Below are 10,252 nucleotides of genomic sequence, written 5' to 3'. Positions count from 1 at the left end.
ACTAAGCAGAACAAATAAATATCAATGACATAGAAAACATGTTATGACCGCACAGAAATAGAAAGTATATACTGCATTCCATTCCTTGTAGGTAAAGAAATGGAGATAGCATATCAGAGCATATTACTCAAAGCATGTAAAGTTGCTTGTCTCGTCGATTCTCCCAACCAAAGCAAGCGAGAAGAGAAGAGACGAGAATTTTATGAGTTTGTCGCTATGCGCGTCAGAAACCAAGGTAGGAACTAATAAAAATATCAAAATAGCAATTAGCACTTGTGGCTGTAGTTTAGTGGTGAGAATTCCACGTTGTGGCCGTGGAGACCTGGGCTCGAATCCCAGCAGCCACAATCGTTAAATGCGACCTTTTTGGTCTTTATTTTGTCATTTCTTTAACTGTTTCTTTATCGTTTTGGTAAAATAATAATTTTTATTTTATTAATTCTACTTTTTTCTTTGCCATTCCTTTATTTATTTACTTATTTTTCATTGTTTTAATTTTTATGTCTTTATTCTGTTTCTTTATCGTTTTGGTAAAATAATAATTTCTATTTCATTAATTCTACTTTTCCCTCTCCCATTCCTTTATTTATTTACTTATTTTTCATTGTTTTATTTTTTTATAAAAAAAAATTTTTAATAAATTTTATCAAAGTAAAATTTTAAGACTTATAAAGATTTATCTTCTTATAATTGCATCAAAGGTTTATATTCACATATGAATGTAAGAACATTTATTATAAAAAATAGAAGCATTTCATTTGACGTGTTGATATTGAAATGTATAAAAAAATTACAAGAATCATTTTATTATTATTATTACAAAGTTTTAATATATTCTTATTTTTTATATTTTTATATTTCTATCAAACTCTTGACCAAAAGTAAAAAAATCTATCAAGACTACATTACTATTAATATGATATTATCATCAAATTATGAAGTTAATTGATTGCATGATGGAGTTAGACAAAATTGATTGATCAATTAAAGTCACGGTGAGTGGAAGTTGAGAGGTGGAAGTGAAGATAAAATAATATTAAATTACTTTTGATACTTTTCATGCATTTAAGTGCCACAAACATGTCAAATTAAATGCTTCTAGTCTTTATTGGGAGACATTTTTTATTCATAAGTGAGTATAATTTGCCTTCATAATTATTAATGCATTCATCTCCTAATAAGTCAAATAAACTTCTTTTGAACTAATAACTTAAATTAAAAAGAAAGCAAGAAAGCTTCTATGACGATTCAAAGTAAAAATCAAGATTTACAAAGATTTAGCATTTTCAAGATCTTCATAAGAAATTAAAAAAATATACATTGAAAATTTAGAAATATTGGATTTTCTATTAATTGTCTTGTCCATAGTCAAGCACACAAAGAATTGCTTGATTAAAACTATTATTTTCAAAATTGAGTGTGAGATCATGATGGTATGTTTCAACACAATTAGCATGTCTATATCTATCAACCACCAACTCAATGTATTATGCTTTAGCACCTCCCAAATTGCCAATATATATTCATGAAATGGAATAAAAAAACATAAATATACAATGTTTGAAAACCAAAACTATTTTTATATATGTCTATCAATCATATAATAATACTTTTAAATTATTTTACTAACCTAAATAAATACTTAAGTCATATATCATATAAATTCAACTACAATATAAATTATTGATACATTTATCTCATAATAAATCAAATAAACATGTTTGAACTAACAACTAATACTATTTATTATAGCTTTATTTCACATGGACATAAATTTGAATCTTTGAAGCATAGGGAAAAAAAGCAATAATTTGTTAGAGAGTATCAAAGTGGATGCTAAAGGAACATTAAGAAATTGCTAATGAAGTCAAAGTTGTCTTAAAAAAATATTTTTTATTAAATTGTCGTTTTAAGATATTATGTTCATTGTTTGCCATAATTGCAATAATTTTATAAGATAGACAAATTAAATATTACTAATTTTTATTAAAATATTTTGTCTTACAATAATTTTTTACCACAATAACACTTGAATCACTAGCTCTTGATGCTATTATATGGATAAGACAATGGTAATGGATAAGATTTAGAGAGTATTTATCTAAAAGAATGAATCTAATTAAGAGATAGTTAACTAGTAGAACACAACTCTTTAAGAGTAGCTAACTAATAAAACACATCTACATAAGTCCAAACTTACTATTAACAGTAAGTTAACACTCTTATGGGGTAATCATTTTCGGGGTGATTTGAATGAGTATCCCTCCCTTAGTTTTGGTTGGCTCTAGAATTGTTATTACTATTTATGCTTTGGATGGCTTGTAGAAGTTGGATTGTTCTATGGGACTTTTTATTTTGACTTGATGAGGATTTGATTTGTTTGTTCCATGAAAGCTCTCAACTTGTTGCTCAATTGCTCACTCATGTTGGATCTAATTCCCCTTCTTTGGTAGGTTTGCATTAACTACTTCTTCACAAGATGACAAAAAAGTTGCTCTGATACCACTGTAATGTTCCCCTTATTACTATGAAAAAATGTTGGAACGATTACTCCTCTTAATATGCCAATTGAATATGAATTAAGCAGTAATGGAAGATAACTTAATATCAAATGTGATCTCCTCTTAATAAGTCAATTGAATATAAATTAAGCAAGTAATGGAAGATAACTTAATATCAAATGCGATCTCTGATATATCTTCAGTAGGAGTATATGTAATGATGGCAGTTATATAGCAACTATAATGTTTGATATACTGTTATAATACACAATGTATTTATATGGCAATTGTAATGTCTGATATGCAATTGGATATATACGATGTGAAAGGTGATTTCTATCACTTGCAGTGATAGATCGATTATGCAATCTCTGATTTACAATGGAAGTGTGCAATCAATATTTATTGGTGCTTATAGTAATGGTGCGATATCTGATCTATCAATAATATAATTATCTCTGATATATGTTGTTCACACTTGCACCAGTAAGCTGATCAAGCTATTGGCTCTAAGCAGAGCATATCCAAGATCATAAGTAAAAGAAATAATATGCATTCGACCATTCATTGAGGGATTCCTGGGATGACAGAATGGGGACGTTACATATGGATAAGACAATGACAATGGATAAGATTTAGAGAGTATTTATCGAAAAGAATGAATGTAGTAGAATAAAACACATCTATTTAAGACCGAATTTATTATTAATAGTACAAGTCGATCAAGTCAATAAGTTGATTCATACATTTTTATATAAATAACATGTGAATAAATGTGAATTAATGAATACATTATCCATTAATTATTACAACGAATATCTATATGTTATACTACAATAAATATGCAAGTACCCTTGAATACCATGTAGTAGTGTATGAGTATTAAATAGACTAACAACTTTTCTTAAGATGTGCTCCAACAAAGGTAAGGATGGAGGAACTAGTGAACTATCCTCCTCGGTCATACCTTCCTTCTCTCGTAAATTCTTTTGAGTTAAGCAAATTTGGCCTCGAGCAGTGGATTTGAATCTATATGATAAAAATTAAGATCGGTGACCTTTTCATAGATGAGTTTACGAATATAATACATATGAATCTCAATATGCTATGTGTGTTGGTGCTCTTCTAGGTTGCAAGAAATGTGGATAGTACTTTGATTGTCACATCAAAGAATTATAGGTTAGCCCTATAAAAGTTCAAACTTGGAAAGGTTGCACTGATTGCATGTTAATTTAGGGCTAGTAGCAACAACTCTACCATACTTAGCATATGTATTAGATAAAGTAATAGTGGTTTATTTTATACAAGACAAAATCATAGGACCTAACCCAAGATGGTAGATGTATCTTATGAATGACTTACAATCATTTGGATACCCTACCCAATCAATACCTAAACAGACTACAACTATGGTTTTGTCACTAGGAGCAAGATTTTTTGCTATTTTGCCCTAGAGGTATAATAAGGCATTTCTACTTGACTTTTACTCGATCCCATAATTTTTAGTATCAAAGATACTATAAAATGCATTTTGTAGCCTACTAATGGATATCAAGCCCGGTCCTAACAAAAGTGTGATTCTAGATTCACAATAAAAGAAATATTAGGATGTGCATAAGTCAAGTAAAAAATACCTTCCACGAATGTTATAGCAGTGTGTTTCAAGAAATGAAAGAGAAGAACACTTTGTGAAAATATTGGTTTGATAAGAAGCTGGGGTAAACTTGTAAGCTTCCATGTTGAGTCATCATACAGTGTCTTGAGAATATTTGGATTGATGAATTATAAAATTTGTAAACCAAAGTAAAATCCAACAAAAACAATTCATGTTCATCTCAAAATAATTCATTAATTGTGCTTTTAGATCATGAATTTTCTTGGTGAAAGCTCTTATTTAGATTGTATTGTTAAAATAGAGAGCCAACATAGGAGTTTTCCATCTACTTTCTAAGTGTAAACTATAAGATCAATGACCTCCATGTAAAAATAAAATTGATGAGATGCATCTCAATATTTTCATACCAAGCTTCAAAGGCCTATTTCAAGTCATACATGAAATTTCTACGCACACGGTTGGAGTTTTTACTACTGATTATTCTGTGGAGGTTGTAATATGTCGATTTCTCCACATAAGAGGGAAGTTTTGATGTCTATTTAATGCAGTTCTCATCCTTTCATTGTAGCCAAGTAGAGTACAAGATAGATGGAATTCATCTTGGCTATTGGAGGGAAAGAATCAGTAATCAACACCTTCAACCTATGAAAATTATTTTTCCTACAAGTTGGGCTCTATATCTATAAGGGACCCATTTATTATGTTTTTAAATTGGTACATCCATTTCCATTTGGAGTAGTATTGGTATGGATGATCTTCAAATAGAATGAGTGCTAAGTAGACAACTCATATTTATGTGAAATGGTTTGAACTGCTAATTATGAAATATGAGTGGATAAATTTAACAATATCATTATAATTAATTTGACAAAAAAAAAAATTGCATATTAGAAACAGCGATTGATATCTCTCATAATTTCCATTAGCAGGTCTAAGTGTAAGTGTTTGATAAATTAAGTGTGAAAAGTTGAGCAAGTTATTGTCTCAATATCTCTGTCTATTCTAAAATGGGACATTACAAAAGCTAAATATGTGAGAGTAAGGATACCACGGTTTGAAGAATTTGCACCATCTACATCTACTTCTCGTAGATCCTAAGATGTAATTGGTCCTGCTGTGAAGGATACCACATGCTTATCTGCTTCAATGAACCAAAAAAGTGAGCATTGCTTTCGCATCAAATTTGTCTGCAACGCTCTGCAAAAACCACTAAAAAATGAAAACCCACCAAAAAAACACAAAGTTATATCAATATCCACCACACAACAAGACTCATACATACACACCATGCAACTGACAGAAACAAGATAATGGAGTCCCCTTGCGAACTTTAGAAAAAGGGTTTGATGCCTAAATTGGGGCTTGGCCTGATTGTGACTTCCACAAGGACCCACTCAGCTTTGATGTCTCACTGTAATTTTCCTGTGCTAAGAGACAAAATGGACAAACAAAATTTTCTATTCTACAAAGAGCAAAATGGACGAAAAAATCCTATTCTAAAGATTTGTGCGAAAATTCCAAGCAAAGAGCAAAACGGACGAAAAAAGCAACAGCAGCTGAAAAAACAGAGATTTCTGAAACATACCTGAATCTGAGGTGCCCAGTTGGTGACAATGAAGCCGCATTCTTGAATTCGACTCTCGTATTCACCTGCTGGCTTTCCTTTCCGCTTTCCTTCATGGGTGCACCTCCAATCGCAAATGAAAAACATCCATTTTTTAGATATTTTGAATTATTTGGATGGGAATGAAACTTTTTAAAAATTCCTCCAACGGCGCTGCCATCAGCCGTTCCAGGGATGCCATTATAATGGTGATTTGAATGTTAGATGTCTTAGCATATTTTTGTATAGAGTATAGTTACAGCCCATTTCAGTAACTTGTATGCAGGTCGCCCAAAAAAAACTTCAACAATCAAGTGGAAATACAAGTTAAATTTCTCAAGATTAAAATAAGAAAAGGATCTTTCTTCTAAACTTGCAAATTCCAACCCTCATTTTCCATGAATTCGGACAAATAATGGTTTGATTGAAATTGAAGATGTGTGTATTGTTGCCACCATTTCATGAAGCTACTCCCCTCCAAGAAAACCTCTACAGAGATGCTGCGATCTTTGATCATCTTCCATACATAATCTTCAAACTTTTCAAGGCTTTCTTTCAGTTGGGTGTTCATGGCTTGCTGTTGGTCTTGTTCCTGTTGGAGAACTTTTAAGACTTTACAAGCCTCTTCTACATGAGCCCAAAAACAGGAGTCCTCAGTTAATGATGCAAATTTTGTGCGATCATTTCTAGCTTTTGTAACTCCATTAATGCGAGTTTGATCTTTTACATTGAGCCATTTTTCCAGGATTTTGTGACGGTTTGGTCTGGTCCCGTTTGACAGATAGCTTCCATGATCTTTGTGGAGGCGATAGTAGTCTGCAATATCCAGTGGCTCTACAAGTCTTCTGTATGCAGTGCCAGCATTGATCCATTTATTTTGGAATTGAAATCCACTGGGTAAAACATGATTCTTCACCTTCTCAATAATGTCATCCCAGTATATTTCCAGAGTTATTCTAATCATATTTGCAGGAAAATCTTTCTTGTCACGCTCACCCAGAGATTTTAAAACATCATAGTAACCAGGGCCATTGGCCTTACAGGTCACTTTGAACCATTCCAGCTCAGCCATATAGCTTTGGTTCTTGCTCAACTGGTAATTTAGTTTTTCAATGTTCATAATACGTTTGCTTTTCAAATATCCAGCTTCTCTGAGGGCAAGCAATGCACCATTATTCTGCTTAAATGTCGAATGTCATCAGTTTCTGTCTCAAAAAGCCCAATACAGAGAACTAAGAAGCTACCATATCTATAATAACAAATATTAAACCGGAATAAATAATATTCACATTGCAACTGAGGTTGTAAAGATATCCCGATTCCCAAATATGTATTTAGTTCTAAGTACAAGCTTCTGATTCAAGTTGGCATATAAAATATCACTTTGATTTTGAGTTGGTGCAATTTGAGATCAAAGACAAAACACACTTTGTAGGGGATAACATTCCAAAAAGGACGTGGAGGGAAAGCTTTTTGTAAAACTGTCTGATCAGTAGCGTGAAGATTACAACCAATAAATATATAAGAATCATCTCTGAGACTTGATAGAAGGCAGACTTTTGTTGGAAATTGAACCACATCTGAATTGAATATGGACTGCTCACCAAGAGGAACAGTAGTTCAATGGTAGAGCACCTTTTAGCAGTAAATGGGAGATCCTAGTTCAACTCCTAGCTGGGCTTTAAAAAGTTTAACATGGTATCTGAAGCTTGAGCAGTAAAGTCAGGCCAAAATAGGATCCCCAAACACCTATAGTGTGGCTCATGGGGTGTTGGAAAATGAGCCAAACCTAACCAAAAATGGACTGCTCACCAAGAGGGCTAGTAGAGCACCCAGGAACAAATTGGAGGTCCTACATTTGACTCCTATTTGGTCCATGAAGAGTATGGTATCAAAGCCCAAAAAAGTCAGGTCAAGCTAGGATCTTCAATCACCTATAGTGTGGCCCAAAAGGGCGTTGGGAAAATTAGATGTACTCGAACAAAAGATGGACTCGTTACCAAAAAGGCCGATAACCTAATAGTAGTACACCCAGCAACAAAGAGCTCCTAAGTTTGAATCCTAACTGGTCCATGACAAATTAAACAAGTCTGCCAATACATGCCAATGGTACCTTATATATACAAGAGGTAAGTAAAAGTAAAGAGATTACCTGAGCCCCAACACCGATTGCTTCCAATTCCATAGCTGTTCCCATCTCAAAGGAGGAGTCTGAGATGAAGTTTCCAACTTTCACTGCATTACTAAGTGAGTGTTCAGTGACATGTTCCAACATTTGGCAATAACCTAGATGCTCTGTAACGCATGCGCCTACAACAAAAGACTCTTTTTCTGTGTTATGCATGTTGAAATGGAACATTTTCCAGACAGCTTCAGGGTCTTCAATACAAGCTGCACTGTTGGTTGAACAGAACATGTAAGTACCGAATGGTCTATATGGGCTTCTATAACCAGATTCTCCTCGGTAACTGTATGCCATTGTAGACATGCACTGCACAACTTTCTTAAAAAGAATCTTGCAAGCCTTTTGAATAGAAAAATGTGATGCAGCAACAGAGTAAATGCCCATTATAGCCTGCCAATGAGGTACAATTGCATTCAAAGCCTTGGCAATTGATCTAAATGGTGCAAGAAGCATCCTAGGAACAATATCATACTTGGAAACAACGTGACAAAATTTGCCTGACCAATCTTCACGGCCAAGTGCCTCCCCAAGCCTAGCATCTCCGACCAAAGGAGAACCAAATGTAATGCAAAAAGGAGAGACATGTCTCACCTTCTCCCTCTTTGCCAGAAGCCAGAGCATGGCCAGGGTTGCAACTTGACCTCCTATAGCATGACCCACAAATATAAGGGCTTCCTTTTTTTGGTTCAAAAATTCCTGCATCTGATCGTACAAATAAATAAACAGCACTATTATTAGTGATGAGAATAAACAACTGAGGAATAACTGACCATCAATCTTGCTTGATATTTTTCATTAAGGCATGAAGACATCAAACTACTGAAACTTACATTACTAGGGGAGAACAAAATGGAAAAAATATTGGATTACAATAATTTGGAACTATTTGAATGTACAAATATCGGGGCTTTATTATCATTAGGGTTTTAACTTGGATGTTTTGCATTGTAGTGCCTTTCTCAATCATGTGACGACAGCCTGAGTTACTTATAGTGCAGGTGGATGTATCAAAATTAAATAGAGAGAATGCAATAAGAGGAATCCTACATCACATAAGAATTATACAATACTAATTAAAGGGTCTGTATACCTGGGCTTCAAAATTTGAGTGCCGCAGGGTATGCAGGAATCGGTTGAGAGCCCCCTCGTAAACAAGAGCCGGCCTCTCATCGTCACCCTTCAGACAGCCAGAGAAAACATCTTTCTCATTCTGGATAATGCAACCTCCATATCTGCCATCTCTGACAACGAAATCTTCTATAACGTAGGAAGGGAAGCTCATATATACCACACCTTCATACTCATTTACAAGAAAATCTACATTAAGTGTACAAACAGCAGCTATCTCTTTCCAAGCCTGGTTCGGGATTCCAGACAAATTAAAAAAATCTGCATTCGCCAGACCAGTAGTGAACCTGTAACAACAATTCTACAAATTAGCGCCTCTTGGGCACCTAAAAAACAATTCTGTTCAGGTCAGGAACCCTTAAAATCTCAGAAACTATAAAACAATGTTAAATTTTAAAACCCACTTCAAAAGGAAGGCTCAGATTTGTATAGTTCTTAAAGCAACCAAAAAAAATTCTGATTGCTAGCTCATCTCTAACTTCCATTACAGCTAGTTTTACAAGGTCTACCAATCTCTGCAATGTTACCAACAGATCCCACTGTTTTGCACAGAAATGTCTTGAAAACCCAAATGAAATTGCTCTAGCTTATACTTACTTTGGTGGGCTAGGCGCATCCAAATCCATTGTTTGCAACCTGCAACTTGCTCTGCTTCAAGATAGTGGGCATTTGATGTCTAAAGCGAATGATTTTTACAAAACATCCGGTGTATCCAAGAAATCAAGGAAGTCAACCGTATGTTAGAAAGTGCATGAAAAGTATAGACTACATCAACAAGGGAAGGAAGAGAGAAAGTCCAAAAACAATGAAGTCCTTGAAAGCTATATATAGAAAAGTGTTAGTTTAAAAAATGAGCAGAGAAAACACATAATAATGAATAGAAAATAGCAAAAAAAATAATAGACACAACAAAGAACTCAAGACACAAGATTAACGTGGTTCACCATTAAGTGGCTACATAATAATGAACAGAAAATAGCAGAAAAAATAATAGACACAACAAAGAACTCAAGACACAAGATTAACGTGGTTCACCATTAAGTGGCTACGTCCACCAGAGAGGATTGTTATCAACCAATATCCAATTACACAATACATCATGTATGGGCTGCACACAGCCATTTATATAAACATATCAAATATGAAATGAAGAGTCTTTTGGGGAAGACAAACAACCATGTGACTGTTGGGCTTCATATACCCAACAATCTCCCCCATGA

At 33.8% G+C, this 10,252-nt stretch overlaps 1 protein-coding gene and 1 non-coding gene across 7 annotated transcripts; one reads left to right on the top strand and one right to left on the bottom strand.

Moving 5' to 3' along the window:
- Nucleotides 1-275: 275 nt before the first annotated feature.
- TRNAH-GUG (transfer RNA histidin (anticodon GUG)) lies at nucleotides 276-347 on the top strand. The gene has a single exon. It is a non-coding gene; the product is annotated as a tRNA-His (tRNA).
- A 4,656-nt stretch (nucleotides 348-5,003) lies between these two features.
- Nucleotides 5,004-9,813, bottom strand: LOC131075156 (lipase-like PAD4). Of its 6 annotated transcripts, none has more exons than XM_058011979.2 (6): nucleotides 9,630-9,813; nucleotides 8,995-9,319; nucleotides 7,872-8,606; nucleotides 5,702-6,896; nucleotides 5,403-5,543; nucleotides 5,004-5,313 (listed from the first exon to the last, which is right to left on the bottom strand). In XM_058011979.2, exons 1-4 carry the CDS (start codon nucleotides 9,656-9,658, stop codon nucleotides 6,087-6,089), a joined length of 1,899 nt encoding a protein of 632 aa, XP_057867962.2. In that variant the 5' UTR covers nucleotides 9,659-9,813; the 3' UTR covers nucleotides 5,004-5,313; nucleotides 5,403-5,543; nucleotides 5,702-6,086. The 6 variants fall into 6 exon arrangements, with proteins under 6 accessions (XP_057867962.2, XP_057867964.2, XP_057867959.2 ...); XM_058011981.2 differs by having other exon boundaries at nucleotides 5,403-6,896; nucleotides 7,872-8,294; nucleotides 8,496-8,606; XM_058011976.2 differs by having other exon boundaries at nucleotides 5,403-6,896.
- Between the last annotated feature and the right edge of the window lie 439 nt (nucleotides 9,814-10,252).

The sequence above is a fragment of the Cryptomeria japonica genome, chromosome 5 (assembly GCF_030272615.1).
Source record: "Cryptomeria japonica chromosome 5, Sugi_1.0, whole genome shotgun sequence".
NCBI classification, from domain to species: domain Eukaryota; kingdom Viridiplantae; phylum Streptophyta; class Pinopsida; order Cupressales; family Cupressaceae; genus Cryptomeria; species Cryptomeria japonica.
The sequence above is the reverse complement of the archived record's forward strand: the minus strand, read 5'-3'. Positions and strand labels throughout refer to the sequence as shown.

Coding starts and splice junctions, on each gene's coding strand:
- LOC131075156 (XM_058011977.2), bottom strand. CDS start 9,658: ATGGATTTGGATGCGCCTAGCCCACCAAA. Junction 9,320..9,629: donor GATGCGCCTAGCCCACCAAA/GTAAGTATAAGC, acceptor TTGTTGTTACAG/GTTCACTACTGGTCTGGCGA. Junction 6,897..7,871: donor CAATCGGTGTTGGGGCTCAG/GTAATCTCTTTA, acceptor ACATTTAAGCAG/AATAATGGTGCATTGCTTGC.